This window comes from Panthera leo, chromosome E2, assembly GCF_018350215.1.
Source record: "Panthera leo isolate Ple1 chromosome E2, P.leo_Ple1_pat1.1, whole genome shotgun sequence".
Taxonomy (NCBI): Eukaryota; Metazoa; Chordata; class Mammalia; order Carnivora; family Felidae; genus Panthera; species Panthera leo.
The window spans coordinates 42,380,172-42,395,784 of NC_056693.1; the positions used below are offsets into that span (position 1 = coordinate 42,380,172).

The 15,613-nt window shown below is 49.4% G+C and overlaps 1 protein-coding gene and 1 long non-coding RNA gene across 2 annotated transcripts; one reads left to right on the forward strand and one right to left on the reverse strand.

Annotated features, from left to right (window-relative positions):
• Positions 1 to 620: 620 nt before the first annotated feature.
• Positions 621 to 13,641, forward strand: CES4A (carboxylesterase 4A). The gene is made up of 14 exons (XM_042920806.1): positions 621 to 693; positions 4,164 to 4,365; positions 6,932 to 7,073; positions 7,154 to 7,287; positions 7,607 to 7,760; positions 9,290 to 9,394; positions 9,465 to 9,569; positions 9,715 to 9,753; positions 10,238 to 10,378; positions 10,910 to 10,990; positions 11,331 to 11,484; positions 12,086 to 12,232; positions 12,456 to 12,528; positions 13,500 to 13,641. The coding sequence occupies exons 1-14, from the start codon at positions 636 to 638 to the stop codon at positions 13,639 to 13,641; spliced, it is 1,677 nt and encodes a 558-aa protein (XP_042776740.1). The 5' UTR covers positions 621 to 635.
• Positions 5,082 to 14,419, reverse strand: LOC122209131. Its single transcript, XR_006197461.1, has 3 exons — positions 13,558 to 14,419; positions 10,374 to 10,500; positions 5,082 to 7,282 (listed from the first exon to the last, which is right to left on the reverse strand). It is a non-coding gene; the product is annotated as an uncharacterized LOC122209131 (long non-coding RNA).
• Between the last annotated feature and the right edge of the window lie 1,194 nt (positions 14,420 to 15,613).

The following is a 15,613-nucleotide window of genomic DNA, read 5'->3' on the forward strand; positions in this document are numbered from 1 at the left end:
CCTGCTCCAGGCCCAGGTGCTTCCAGATCTGGCTGCCCCAACAGGACCTTGAGCCTGTGAGGACAGCGACCATGCAGGAACACCCCCCGCCCCGCCACCAGGGACTTTTGATTCCTGGCACAGAGCCTGCCACTTCATGATGGTCCTGGGTGAGAGCCGGGATGTGTGAGGAAGGGTGAAGCATTGCCTATAAAAAGAGACTGGGCAAAACAAAGGGGAGCAGGGAGGCCTGAGACCCTTAAATCCACAGTGAATACACCTGGGGATTGAGGGGCCTTGTAACCAGGTCCTCTGCTGCAATCTTAGCACCTACTGTGCACTCAGAGCTTGACTCACACTGCAGCTGTAAGCCTATTGCACAGACGAACACATCAGGCAGAGATTGCAGACTGGTCAGTTTTTTGAAGAGCCAAGACTATCTATCATGTGCTGTCACTCCAAGGCAGACAATCAAGGCTGTGGGCTGGCCAGAGGGCTGGTCACAATTTCTTCTGCCCCTGCACCTGCTGATGGGATTTAGGGAAGATAAAAGTGGGACTTCCCAGTGCTCACTGGACACTGCAGACACAGCTACCAACTGGTACCCACAGTGTGGATGTCACCCCAGCCTGTGGCAGGAGCTGGCTGGCCAGAACATGAGTTGGATTCTATACCTGAGCCTCACCCTTTGCCTGATGGTGCAGACAGCCCTGGGTAAGCCCCAACTCCATCCTGAGGGTGTCAGGCAAGAGGGACATGAGAGACACAGGGGCAGGCCCTCAGCTCAACCTCTCCTGGTGCAGTGGGGCAAGGGCATTTCAACAAGGTCTGGGCGGATGGGGGGGTTGTTTCAGGGCACCGATCCTCCCATCAGCTAAGAGTCCAGACATTTATGTTTATATATTAAAATAAAATATATTTTATAATTTACATAATTTTATGTATTTATAATTTGTTAATTTATATTTGTATTCCTTATAAAATTAATATTATATAAAATTACTACTATATTAGTATATACATTAGTGTGTATGTATATGTTACCACCAACCAGACTGAGATCTAGAACATTTCTAGCACCCCACATGCTCCTTCCCAATCAATACCCTCAAAGTAGCCACTCTTCTGACCTCTATCACAAATTAGTTTTGCCTATATAAGTGCATTTAAATTTTTTTAAATGTTTTATTTATCTTTAAGACAGAGACAGAGTACGAGCAGCGGAAGGGCAGAGAGAGAGGGAGACACAGACTCTGAGCAGGCTCCAGGCTCTGAACTGTCAGCACAGAGCCCAATCTGGGGCTTAAACTTGTGAACCACAAGATCATGACCTGAGCCAAAGTCATACGCCTAACCGACTGAGCTACCCAGGCGCCCTGTTTAAGTGCATTTAAATTTTTTTATTTGCGAGAAACTTTGCTAAATCACTTTTAGCATTTTGGCACATTTTCTTTTAGTCTTTTTATTTCATGTTTGTACACAGCTACAGTATTAGCATGTATACAACTTTATACACTGCTTTTTTTCACTTAGAATCTTACCACAAGCAGCTTATAACTTTAGTTTATAGTTAAAATTTTTTTGCCTGGTCCTGTGACATAAATGATGCTTCTAGTACTCACTATGGTATATTTAACTATGGTTCATAAAGGTCTTCGTTTTAATGCCTTTCTGACTCTTTTCTTAAGGGAGGGACCTGAAAGTGAAATTACTGAGTCAAAATAAACTTTTAAAAACTTTTAAAAAGGTTGGGGGGTACCTGGGTGGCTCAGTTGGTTAAGCGGGTGATTCTTAATTTCGGTTGAGGTCAGGCTCTCACCATTCGTAAGCTGGAGCCCTACATCTGGCTCTGCACTGACAGCATGGAACCTGCTTGGGATTCTGTTTCTCCCTCTCTCTGACCCTCCCCTGCCCTCTCTCGTGTGCTCTCTAAATAAATAAATAAATAAATAAGTAAAAACTTAAAAAAAAAAGAAATTACTGAGTCAAAGCATGTGAACGTGGCTCTTATACATTATGCCAAATTATTTCTCCAAGGCATTGTATTAATTTATCCTGCACCAACCTGTACCAACAGTACATGTGAATATCCTTTTCACATATACTGTTTCTTTGCCAGAATTGGGGGCCATCATTTTTAATTTCTTAGGTGGAAGCTGTCTCTCCTGGTTTTAATTAGCATTTTATGCTTATTAAGAAGGTGGAATGGGGAGCCTGAGTGGCTCAGTCGGTTGGGCGTCCGACTTCAGCTCAGGTCATGATCTCACAGTTCGTGGGTTCGAGCCCTGCATAGGGCTCTGTGCTGACAGCTCAGAGCCTGGAGCCTGCTTCAGATTCTGTGTCTCTCTCTTTGCCCATTCCCACTTGCACTCTGTCTCTCACCCTCTCAAAAATAAACATTAAAAAAAAAAAGAAGGTGGAATGTTTTCATAAGTGCTCACATATTGTCTCCGGGTAGCAAGGCTGGAGTGGGGACCACTCCATGGCAGTTCTTGTTCAGGGGTGTAAAGCACTCTGCCACATGCTTAGGTGTCCCCAGAGACTGGGACGAGGACAACAGAACATCACTGCTTAGAGTAGAACTCCGAGAAGAACCTCACTCTGTGTGACCTTGAGCAAGTTCTATAACCCCTTTGAGCTTCATTTTCCACATTTGTATTGTGCAATAATAACATTTACCCTCTACATTTTTTAGGAGGATGAGGTGAGATAATCCATGTAAAGTGTTTGGCACAGTGCTAGACTATAATAAAGGATCAATAAATTATAGTTGTGGGCTAGTTAGGCTTCAGGGCAAATCCAAGTAATATGACAGACCTCTGCCTCTTTGCTGTGTCCTCTGAGACCTCAGGCTGGTTGCTACCCCTGTCTGGGCCCTTAGTCCTCCCCTAGCTCTCCCCAGGGCCAATGAGGAGTTGATGTGAGAGAACCATGTGAAAGGCTGTGTAAACTGCAAAGAACTGCACACAGAGAGGAGGTTTGAGACGGCCCTTTGCCTGCACTGGCCTGCCTACATGCTTGCAGGCCCCCATTGAAGTCACTCCTTGTGCACAGATATTGCTTTTGTCAGATGTGCAGAGACTTGGGAACGTGGACAGAGTGGTACTTTGGGTCACCTGAAGCTAGAGGTGCGAGGGTGTGCTCTACCACACCAATTCCAAATGCGGTGCCCAAAATCGAATGCATCAAAATCTCACGGAGGTATTTGTAAATCTACTTTCCCAATGCAACCCTGAGATTCTCATTCAGAGGACAGGCCTAGGAATCTGTATTTCAGCAATGATTTCCTCAGATGATTCTGATACACAGCCAAGTTCAATAATACTCGGACCAGATTTGCTTTCTGTCATTTGCAGAGTGAGCTCCAGGGGACCAGGGTACAGAACGATTCAGTTTTGATAAGAAAGGAGGAAGAGAAATGACAGGGGTGCTTCAGGAAAGGGCAATAGAGGTGAGGCAGAGCAATGCTTGGCAATAGCAATAGGGCAAGACGAGAGCTGACAAGAGGAAGAAATGCCCATAAGCAACCATTAAATTCAAGTCGCTCTAGTTTGTATATAGTCCAAGAGCTGGCTAAGGTGTGGATATAGGTCTAATGTATCTGTGTGCCCGTGTGTAATATATGAATATATGCCACATATGGATACGATGTAACCTTTATATAACTGTACTTACATGCATGTATATGTATGTATGCATATGTGTGTGCACTTAAGTCTTGTATTTCTACATGCTTTGTTGTAAATAAGCTGTGTTCACATATACCTATGTATGTATAAATTTGTATGTACATGTGAGTATTACTGTGAGTATACATACGAATGAGAATGTCAATAATGTGTGTGATTTCTTCCCAGAAGTATGCCAGGTAAATGTCAGCAACAAGAAAGAGGTACTGGAATACCAATATGAGACAAGCAAAAATCAAAATAAATGACATGATTATTGACATTAAATGATACATTAAATGACAGATAAATAATTCATATAATAGACATGAACCTTTATGCACCTATCAACATAGCATTGAAACCTTAAATAATGAGAGAGAAAAATACTGAGAGAAACACAGAAAAGGTAGGCAAAATACACAATTGCGAAAAGCTTCAAGCTGCAACTGGTGCCATGGCAGACAGGCCAGAGTCCTTTCAGTGGCCAGAGTGACCCTTCTCCTCTCTTCCTAGGTGCTCAGCACACCGAGGAACCTCTAGTGATTACCAAATATGGGACCCTCCAAGGAAAACAGATGCACGTCGGGAAGACACCCATCAATGTCTTCCTAGGAGTGCCCTTCTCCAGACCGCCTGTGGGTGTCCGCAGGTTTGCTGCCCCAGAGCCCCCAGAGCCCTGGGAAGGAATCAAAAACGCCACCACCTATGCCCCTGCGTAAGAGCCAAATGACTGTTGGCTGGGAGGTGGGCAAACTCTAAGCGGGGGGGGGGGGGGGGGGGGGGGGGGGTATCTATGCCAGCCTCTGGGCCAGAGTTTGAACAACTCACTAAAAAGAGTGCACTGTATGACTGTAAGTAGCCTGGGGTCCATTCCGGCCCTCAGTTTCCAAACCTATATAATGAAGTAGTTGGCCCAGATGATGTTTACAGGACTGTTAATGCTGTTTGTTCTTGGCTTTCTTATGGGAAAGCTCCAGACAAGGAGGAGGTGCTCACTGATGTGCCTCCAGGATCTTCTGGGAACCTAAGTTTTCCTAAAAGTATGTGAGGAGGAGTTCTCTCTGTCTCTGTCTGTCTCTGTCTCCGTCTCTCTGTCTCTGTCTCTGTCTCTCTCTCTCTCTCACACACACACACACATACACACACACACACCATACCCAGTGAACCCTGAGCTCTTCCCTCTCACTTGGGGCTTGAGCCCCAGAACAAGCCCACACGACACCATCAGCCCTTCCCTGCAGAAGGAGCTCCAAGATAGGGAGTCACAGGCTCAGTTTCAGTTTTAATGTCCCAGAATTTTTTCTTTTTCAGAGAGAGAGAGAGAGAGAGAGAGAGAGAGCGCGCACGTACGAGTGCTTGAGCAAGGGAGGGGCAGAGGGAGAGAGAGCATCTTAAGCAGGCTCCACATGCAGCACAGAGCCCCATGCAGGGCTCAATCCCATGACCCTGAGATCATGACCTGAACCCAACCGAGTCACCCAAGCACCCCAAAGTCCCAGAATCTTAATGCAACCTCTAACAGGGCTCAAATCCTGAGTCACATGAGCATGTTGAGATAATGACTGCCCTTTGAAGCACTAGGCTTGGCAATTTACCCAGAACAAGTGTATTTATTATTTATTCAGGTCATTGAGTAACCCACTGACCAGAATATTCTGTGGCAATCATTAACAATCAGTTGGATACAGCACTGGGTTTAGAAAAATGTCTACTGTGAGAACCTGGGTGTCAGTTGATATCTAAAAACTATAACCACCACCCAGGGTGTCTAACTGTTGAGAACAGGGCATCCACTGTTAGAACATGAATGGCTGTTAGTAGAACACTGGGGTGTTAGTTGTTAGAACACTGACCACCAGTGAGAGAAACCAAGACATCTGAACCTTCTGTGATTGTTATGTGGAATCCCATGGATCAGGTGACAGAACAGGGGATGACCATTATTAGAGCCCCGAGGATCAGGGGTTTAGAGAGTGGGGTGCCCATTGCATAGAAGTCCAGGTGTCAGTTGTTGGAACCTTTGCCATGAGCTGTCAGACAATAGCTGTTTGGAACACAGAGTGACAGGTAGACGAATTTGTGGATGGCTTACAACAGACTGTGGGATGGTAGTTAAGGAGACAAGAAGACTAGTGGCCAGTTTGGATAATGACTAGCTTCAGGCCAGAGCAGCAAGGGAACAAGTGGAGAAAGGAGTAGAATAGACAGGCTTTCCTGCAGCCAGTCAGATGGGCCCAGCCCCAACTATTGGCAATAGCCACACTCCAGGCTGGGCCAGCAGGGAGAAAAGATGAGGTGGCCCAACAGCCCAAGCTCCACAAGTACACCAAATGTTCACATGGTACAAGGCACTGGGCTGAGTGCCAGGACTCAGACAAATCCACATCCATCCCTGCCCCTAGGGAGTGCATGGTTGCTTGGGGAGAGTAACAACCAAACCAATCGAAACAACTCTAACCCAGCGTGGATAGAACTTTGGGAAGCACAGACAGGAAGTGCCCAGCAGAGGGGGCACCACTTTAGCTGAGCCTTAAACATAAGCAGGAGTTTGCCAGGCAGAGAAAACATTAGGCAGAAGGGACATAAGCAAAAGGGCTTCGAGATGGGAGACAAGGAAGGGTCCGTGGGCATCTAGAGCAAAGAGTGCCAGGAAGACTAGATGGAGAGGGCCTGCATCAGTATGGGTGAATCTGGACCTTATCCTGAGCGCAGGGGGGCCCAGGAAGGTTTTAAGGAGGGAAGTGAAATAGGTTTTTGTTTTCTGTCAATCCTTCTGGTCAGGGTGTGGAGGATGAGTTGGAAGCGATGTTAAAGAGGCTGGGGCAGTGTCCTGGCCAGAGTAGGTAATGGCCTTTACAAGGCAGCATCTTTGGGATGGAGGAGGCCTATTTAAGAGCTGTTTGGGAGACAGAAAAGAGCCTGAAGGATGGGGGCATGAAATCCCAGGACACCCAGGTTTCTGGCTTGACAGCACCAAAAGGGTCTCCAACAGAAGCATGGAACCTCTCCCCAGGCAGATTCCTGGGACTGGGGGCAAGACAGAGGGGTGGATCTTGCCCTGGCTCTGACCTGGCGCTGCACTCACCCTGGACCCTAATGCTAGTGGAGGCTATTCGGACACAAACAGATACACACACACACACACACACACGCACACGCACGCACGCGCGCATCCTACATTTTGCTTTTGGTTCTATTTCCTCAACTGCGGAACCTGGGTTTGCAACCATTCTCCCGTCTTTGGCCACCACGTTGGGCCCAAACTCACATCGTGACCGCAGGTGCCTTCAGGAGTCCTGGGGACAGATCACCTCCATGTACTTCAACACGCGTAAACAGTACAAGTGGCTGCGCTTCAGTGAGGACTGTCTGTACCTGAATGTGTACGCTCCAGTGCGCGCGCATGGGGACGCTCCGCTGCCGGTGAGTATTCATCCTCTTCCACGCGCCATCCCACTCAGGCACCCCACCGCCCAGCTCAGGCCTCGGCTTTCCATGTCCAGGTGATGGTCTGGTTCCCAGGAGGTGCCTTCCTCGTGGGCTCCGCTTCCACGTACGATGGCACGCAGCTGGCCTCTCGCGAGAAAGTGGTGCTCGTGCTTCTGCAGCACAGGCTCGGCATCCTGGGTTTCCTGAGGTGGGCGAGGCCGGGGGCCGGAGCGGGGAATCAGGGGCCGGGCTTCCTAGGGACTTGGGCGGAAGGATAGAGGAGGGGCTATGGGGGCGTGGCTACAAGAGGTGCGTGCAGGGGCGGGGCCTAATTTCGTCTGGAGAGGGCGGTCACTCCCAAGTGCCGCCAGAGGGGGATCTAACACTAGGGAAAAAGGTGTGGTCGCAAGACCTGGTGCCTGAGGGACCAGGCAGGGTGAGGTAGGGCCAGGCAGAACCAGGCAGGAGCCCTGAGTAACCAGACGGTCGGGGGCTCCGGACCCTGATTATAAGCCCCGCGCGTCCAGCACGGGCGACAGCCAGGCCCGCGGGAACTGGGCGCTGCTGGACCAGGTGGCTGCTCTGCGCTGGGTACAAGAGAACATCGCAGCCTTCGGCGGAGACCCACGCTGCGTGACCCTGTTTGGCCAGTCTTCGGGGGCCATGTGTATTTCGGGACTGGTGAGTGCAGCGCCAGGTCAGACCCAGCACAGACGCAGGTCCCCGGGTTCCCATGAGTGCATCCTCCACTGCACACACACCTATGCAGATTTGTGTGTACAGGTACATGCCGGTGCACAGACTTGCCCTCACCCCTGCAAAGGGTACTACTCCATCCAGGGGTAGCACTGATGAGAAAACCAAGCCAGCAGAGCGGGCAATGCTGAGAGTAGGGATACTCAGCCAATCCGTGGTGGGCCAGAAAGATAACCCACCACCTCCTGCCTCCCTACCTACCCCCAGAGCTCTATCCCCTGAACAGAATGCATCATCCCCTTATGGGCAAGGCTGGGGCCACAGACCAAGCCTGGGAGTCAGGGGCCTGGGTTGGAGACTTGGGCGAACACTGACCTGGTGTGTGCCTGGAGTGTAGGTGTAAGGTCAGGTACACCCTGTGGGACACATGTTAGGGAGGTGAGCTGGGACCACATAACACAGGGCTTTACCCACCACAGTAATAATACTCAAATGCTCAAGCACTTTCTGTGTGTCAAACACTCTTCCAAGCACTGTATGTATATTCATTCAATTCCCTCAACAATCCAGAAATAGAAGCATCCTCTTTCTACAGTTCTACCAAATACTCTGGTTTCTCTTCAGATCGCATAAATCTTTCGCCTTCTACAGTTCTACCAAAAGAGAAGTTTTCTCCATTGTGCAGATGGATAAATTGAAGTCCAGAAAAGTTAAGCAGCTTTATTCAAAATACATTGGAGAACAGGGAAAGATTTGAAGCAGAGAAGTGAGACAGCCAGAAGTGCATTTAGAGAGATGGCTCAGTGTGCTGGAACTGAGTTAGGAAGAAGCAGGAGGAGAGGCCTGGAGGCCATCTGGGAGTGGAGGTGGGGTATATCTTAGAAGAGAGGATGAGGCCTGCCTCTGAAACAGAAGCAAGAAGACTGGAAAGTAGAAGGTAGCTGAAGAGGGATGCAGGAAGCCAGATGGACAGGACTAGGGCAGCTGGGTGGAGGGGTGAGCAGAGATGATAGGAAAGGCCCCTGGGGCTGGATGGATGGTATAGTGTGAGGGATGCCACTCAGATGGTAACTAGCTAGAACAAGTTTGGGGCACATGAAGTCTGAAGTGTCCAAGAGACAAGATGAGGGGTCCCAGTTATAGTTGCTCTTCCAACTTGGGCAGCAAAGAAAGTTAAGAACTGTCAATACAGGTTAAAGGGGCCATAGGAACCAACATTTCTAACCCAGAAGCATAGAGTCTCTTTCCTACACCAGCAGAACCCTTCCCACAAGCTCAGATCCCCTCTGAAACTGCTGGGGCCCATTGCAGGGGCCAGGATAGGGGGGCCCACAGGCACGAAGGCACTGGCTGTAGGTCTAGGACTCCAACCCAGGACTCTTGACTCCCTCCCAAGCTGCCTGCACTCTTTGGGCCCCTTCACGCTGCCCAGCCCTGGCCAGAAAGGCACCCAAAACTGCCCAAGTGACTTCTACTTGTGCCTCTCATGGGTACCACACTCCCCACCCCTGCAGATGATGTCACCCCTAGCCCGCGGTCTCTTTCATCGGGCCATTTCCCAGAGCGGCACCGCAGCACTCAGAGCCTTCATCACTCCTGACCCGCTGAGGGTGGCCAAGGTGGGTGTCTCCTCTCCCCCAGGGCTCAGCAAGAAGGGGCAGGATGGGCCTGAACACCTCTTCTCCACAGACAGTTGCCCGCCTGGCAGGCTGTACCTACAACAGCACACGGATTCTGGTAGACTGCCTGAGGGCACGATCAGGGGCTGAGGTGATGCATGTATCTAAGAAGATGGTAGGTAAAACTTCCTTCTAGCTCCTTCACCTGGCCACCTGTAAGCCACCTACCTGACCTGATACCCGGCTGCCCCCAGGGACCCTGTCTAAGGAGCACAGTGGGGAGACTTTCTTTAACTCTAGTTCCCTCCTCTCCCCTACAGGGATTCTTCCACCTGAACTCCCAGAAAGACCCTCAGGAGGTGAGCAGGCCCTGTTCTGTGATTCGAGTATTTATTGAACACCTCCCCCTATGTGCCAGGCATTCAGGATACTAAGTGAACTGTTCAGACCAAGATTCCTTCCCGAGTAGGACTGATGTTCCAGTGGCGAGAGGCAGTAATCACTATACATAAATAACTCATTTACCTCTTTTGAAGGAAAGTGAATAGTGACAAATGGAGCAGGGTAAGGAAGTTGGAAGGCATAGAATTTTAAATAGGAGGGACAAAGAAAGCTTCATTCAGAAGGTGACATTTAGCAAAGATTGTCAAGAGGTGAGGAAAGTAGATACCTGGGGGTGAGCATCTCCTGCCCTCCAAGGGGTCACTGAACCCCAGCTTTTCCCAAAGGGCCTATGGATAAAGAAATCTCTGGATGGGGACCTGCTGAGCTGGGAACCCTAGGCTACAGGGATCCTGGGAGGATATGTGGGAGGACTATTTGGAAATGCCCCTTGCCTTGTAGGTTGTGTGGTTCATGAGCCCGGTGGTAGATGGTGTGGTGTTCCCAGATGACCCAGCGGTACTCCTGAGCCAGGGGCAAGTTGCACCTGTGCCCTATCTTCTGGGTGTCAACAACCTGGAGTTCAGTTGGCTCTTACCTTTTGTAAGTCAATAGGAGGGGTGCCCACCCCAGCAGGAGTAGCAGAGGATTCCTCTTGGGTAGTACTGTGCATGAGATCGGATCCCATTGGCTCTTCTGGGGATGTCCAAGTGCTTGGGTACATCCTACAGTCCCGGAGCAGTAAGAGCCGGCCAGAAATGATGGGAGGAAGAGAAGTATTGGCCTCTTGGAGGTTTGGGGACCCCAAATCTTCAGATCATAGTTTGGATGGATCATCCTATCCATTGTTTAGCCTCCAGGCAGCTGCAAATCCTGCCCCCCACTCCCACCCCCACAACTGCTCCTAGGTCAGGATAGTTGTCCCCAGTCCCCACTTCAGCTCTGACCTGGGTGGTAGCGATGGACAGGTTGAGAACAGGAGGGCAGGAAATAGTCATGGGCCCTTCCTGGGCTGTGTGCTCTGAGAACTCACCACTTAGATGGGTGAGAGCCTTGGAGCCTGGTGTAGCTCTGGCTGGAATCCCTCCTGATGTTTGGGCCTAACTCACACCTGGGTCCTTATATTGTGGGCAGATCATGAAGATCTCACTAAACCAGTTCGTAATGAGAAAAGGAATCATCACCAAGCTGCTCTGGAGAACCAGTACCCTGTTGGTGAGGAGCCATGCTGTTAGGGGTGCTCAGTTTGGACAAAGCTAACTCCCCTTTTGGTGGGGCTTGGAGTTTGGTATGGGATCAGATGATTGCTGGTGAGCAGGTTCCCCCCACCGCCCCCCCTCCTGCCACCGCACTGGCCTCAGGGTCATGGCACTCAGTTCTCATGCAGTCTAAACACAGGGGTAAGAATCAGCAAAGATCTTCCCAGAAGTTCCCCTCTCTCCCCCACTCTCCCAGACCAAAAACTCCTGAGGATGCTGAGTGTAAGTCACTAGTGTGCCCATTTCTGCTCAGCTGGCACCCCAGGCCTCAGGGTGGGTATGAATTCCCCACCCAGAATATCACCAAAGAGCAGTTACCACTGGTGATGGAGGAGTACCTGGGTGACATTGATGACCGTGACTGGAAAATGTTAAGAAACCGTTTAATGGACCTAGCTGGGGATGCGATCTTTGTGTACTCCACACTACAGGCTGCCCACCACCACAGAGGTATGTGGGGTCCCCAAGAGTGGCCACACTCTGTCTACTGATGCTGCTTACCAACTGCTCAACCACCTTCTTGCACCTCTGGGCTGGTATAGGATTCCAAGATGGCATAGAAAAAGTAGTGGGCTGTCAACTGAGAGAGAAAGGGAGAAGGAGGGCAGGGCAGAGTCCAGCCCAGAGGACATAGCCTAGGGTGGTCAGGGAAGGCTTCCTGGCTGGGAGGACAGGCTGAGGGGGCACATTGGAGATCCTGTCCAGGCTGAATGGGGCTTAGAGAACACGTGGGTGAGAGTTCAAAGGTGGGGCTGGAGAGCACAGACACCAAAGAACCTTAAATGCCCAAGAGAGGAACTGTTCAGAGAAGGAACAGGAAGGGTCTGTGATCCTGCTACAATCCCCATCTGCAGATGAGGAATTGCAGCTCAGAGACTGTTGAGTGAGTGACTTGCCCCAGGACATGGGACTGATGAGTAGTGTAGACAGGACTCAAATCTGCTCTTGAGATTCTGGAGCCCAAGCACTTTTCCCTGCTTGATGCAGGTTGGTGGGATGTGTGGGGTGGATGAGAATCCCAGCCCAGGACTTTTCCTGCAGCCCTCCTCAGTTTCCCTATTCCTAGATGCTGGCTTCCCTGTCTACCTGTATGAGTTTGAGCACCACACTCCCACCGGTGTCATCATCAAGCCCTGCACTGATGGGGCAGACCACGGGGATGAGATCCACTTCATCTTCGGGAATCCCTTCTCCAAAGGTGCTACAGCCCCACCTGACACCCTCACTGGGTGTCTAGTCTCCCCACCTTTGTATCCGGACTCACCTCTCCATTGGCTGACCCTAAGGGTCTAGGCAGTTCCTAATCTAGAATGTTCCTGGAAATGAAAGCCTCCCAGTATGGAAGAAATAGTGGAAGGAGAAGGATGGGATGTTACCACCCCATGCTCTGTTCCAAATGTCACATCCTATTCTGACCCCAGGCCATTCCACGGTTGAGGAGAAAGCACTGAGCCTCCAGATGATGAAATACTGGGCCAACTTTGCCCGTACAGGGTGAGTCTGGTCCCCCAACACATCTGGGCAGTCTTTCTGCCCAATGCTAGACCCACTGGCCAGCTGCTTCAGGTATTTGTCCCTGTGTGTCCCATAGGAAATACATGATCAGCCCAAGCAAACTGCACCTTCTCCCTCACCTTTTCCTAGTCAGTGACCAGGTCCTAAATGTCCCTAGGATGTGTCCCTCTCTGTCCCATGACTACACTCTTCATCCACTCAAGCATTCAACCCAAGTCATTCATCATGCACTGTTTTTCACCCAGCCCTATACTGGGAGCTGGAATTCAAGAATCTTGCAAACATGCATGGCCCGCATCCTTCAGCAGCTTGTTAATGTTATAATGAAAACATTAAGTTGCTGTACTGGGGGAGAAGGTACTATGAGAGCACAGAGGAGGTGTCTGACCGAGCTCAGATGGGCAGGAGCGGCTTCCTGGCAGAGGTGACATCTGGGCTGAGCTTTGGCTAGCCTTGTGACTGGTTTCCCATCTCCACATTCTCTATCCTTTCTCTCCACCCCTCTTATGATACTCAAAAGATCTTTCTGAAGTACTATCTGACCAAGTCACTCACCTGTTTAAAACTCTTCCTGGCTTCCCTCTGCCCCCAGACTAAAGTCCCCACCCCTTAGCCCGTTGGCATGAAAATTTTCAAAATCTTTACTGGGTCATCTTCTCTCCACAGCCATCCTCTTGACACAGCCCATGTTTTTCTGTAAACTTATACTTGTGCTTCCTCCAAAAGCCCTGGTCTTTCATACCTCCAACCCTTTGCAAATACTCTTCCCTCTGCCTGTTTCCTTTTGCCACCACACACTCTTCTATTCTTTCTTAAAGATCTAAATATCATCCCTGTAAGGAATTCTTGGACTCCAACTTCCAAAGGGAAGGTGCATAAGGGAAGGGTAAGAGAAGGAGGCAGGTGAAGACGAGCATGAACAACCCTCTCTCCTTCTTCCTTCTGGGCAGAAACCCCAATGGTGGGAAGCTGCCTTACTGGCCACGCTATAACGAGGAGGAGAAGTACCTGCAGTTGGATTTCATCACGAGGGTGGGTGTGAAGCTCAAGGAGGAGAAGATGGCCTTTTGGATGAGACTGTACCAGCATTAAGGACCTGAAAAGCAGAGGCACTTTTGAGAGTGGCTGTGCAGGAGGGCGTCTAAGGTATTTCCCCACCACCTAAGCTTTGGGGAGACTGGCCGTGGACACATCTGGGACAAGCGTCCTGCCTTCCCCAATGTAGGACCTGCAGAGATTCCCTACTATCTCCAGGCCAGAGCTAGAGCCTAAGCCAGTTGTTTGGGGCTCTGCACTACACTCTTCAGCCTGACATCCCATGATGCCCCCCTGTCTCACTGATTCTAGCAGGTTAGGCCAGGTTCTATTACTGCTCCACTGTGCCCAGCCACCCAGCCTCAGGACAAACCCAACTCTTCCTTCTCCAAATCCTCCCACCCTTCAAAGTCTACTTGAACCCTTTGTTTAGATTTCTTTGGGGAAATCCACCCAGACTGCCACTGCCCTTACTATTGCACCCAGCTTGTCATTGACCTTTCATCCTGCCCAGCCTTGTGCCTGTTCACATTACACTGGCCTGAGGCCTTGGTCAGATTATTTGTTATGTGGGGTGAAGCTTTGATAGCTTAGGATCTTCTCCTCCTTGCATACTCACCTCCCCTGAAACCCCTCCAAAGCCTGGACACAGGGATAGTCCTCAATAAAAACATGTTGAATTGACCTGAATTTCTCCATCTGTAAAATGCTTGAGTGAAGTAGAGAACATCTTGATTTGAGCCATCAGAGAGAGGGTGTGTTGCTGCCTGCTCCTTGTTGGGCCCAGCCTGCTGGGCTACATTCAGACAAAGGGAGCTGTGGCAAAGTTGCCTGGTTTGCAACATACCTGACTTTTTTCTTCATTATCTCAGGAGGGACCTCAGGATATCCATACTCCATCCTCGCTTGTCCATTGGTGTAGGTCTTGGTGCTACATCCAGACTCCTCACTCTGGCCTCTCCTGCAACTTGACCTGGGCATACCGCAGCCTGTCCCATAGGTTTTTTTGGTTCAGTTTAGTTTGCTGTTTGTTTTTTGGTGGTAAAATATACATAACATAATATTTACCATTTCAACCATATTTAAATGTCCAGTTTAATAGCATTAAGTACATTCATGTTGTTATGTAACCATCACACCATACATCTCCAGAACTTTTTCATCATCCCAAACTGAAACCCTGCATCCCTTAATTAACTGCCTATTTCCTCTCATTTCCAAACACTGGTACCCACTATTCTACTTTCCACCCTATGAATTTGACTATCTCAGGTACCTCATAGAAGTGGAGTCATACGATATTTGTCCTTTTGTGTCTGGCTTATTTCCCTTAGCATAATGTCTTCAAAATTCATCCATATTGTAGCATGTATCAGAATTTCATACCTTTTTAAACTGAATAATATTCCATTGTATGTAAATAACATATTTTGTTTATCCATTTATTTGTTGATGGACATTTGGATTGTTTCTACCTTTTGGCTATTGTGAATAATGCTGCTACGAACAATAGTGTAGCATCCCATAGGTTTTATGTCCCAAACTACAATGTTGATTAGACTCTATTCCTAAGGGTTCCTGAGTTGTCTCTGAGGCAACTAGAAGCTGCAGACCTGTGGGGTCAGGGCACTCATTCCTCCAGCATCTAAGCCCCCAAAACAAAGGGGTGGTTGGAAGAGGGGGACAAAGCCCCTTTCAAGCAGATTCATGTTCACAACAACCCTGTCATGGATTTTATTACCCTATATTATAGATGAGGCAACTGGGACACAAGGCATAAAAGGTCTTGCTCAAAGGTCATTACCTAGTTGTGGAAGAATGGAAATTTGATACAGCCTTGTCTGACTCACCCTGCCACTCTCTGGGAGGCATAACCAGCAGAACATCCCTGCCCCCCTCTAGCCAGGGGATAGTTAACCAAATAGCAGTTCAATGGGACCCTGAGTGAGGGGCTGGATGCTCAACCCCCTGGAAAGTGATCCTGGGTAACCTGTGCAGAAACTCAGCAGGGACCAGCTAGGCTTGATTC

What these genes read in the sequence shown, in the direction of transcription:
- CES4A (XM_042920806.1), top strand. Translation starts at nt 636, where the DNA reads ATGAGTTGGATTCTATACCTGAGCCTCACCCTTTGCCTGATGGTGCAG. An exon ending in GCCACCACCTATGCCCCTGC is followed by an intron (nt 4,366 to 6,931) that starts GTAAGAGCCAAA and finishes TCGTGACCGCAG; the next exon opens with GTGCCTTCAGGAGTCCTGGG. An exon ending in TCAGTTGGCTCTTACCTTTT is followed by an intron (nt 10,379 to 10,909) that starts GTAAGTCAATAG and finishes TATTGTGGGCAG; the next exon opens with ATCATGAAGATCTCACTAAA.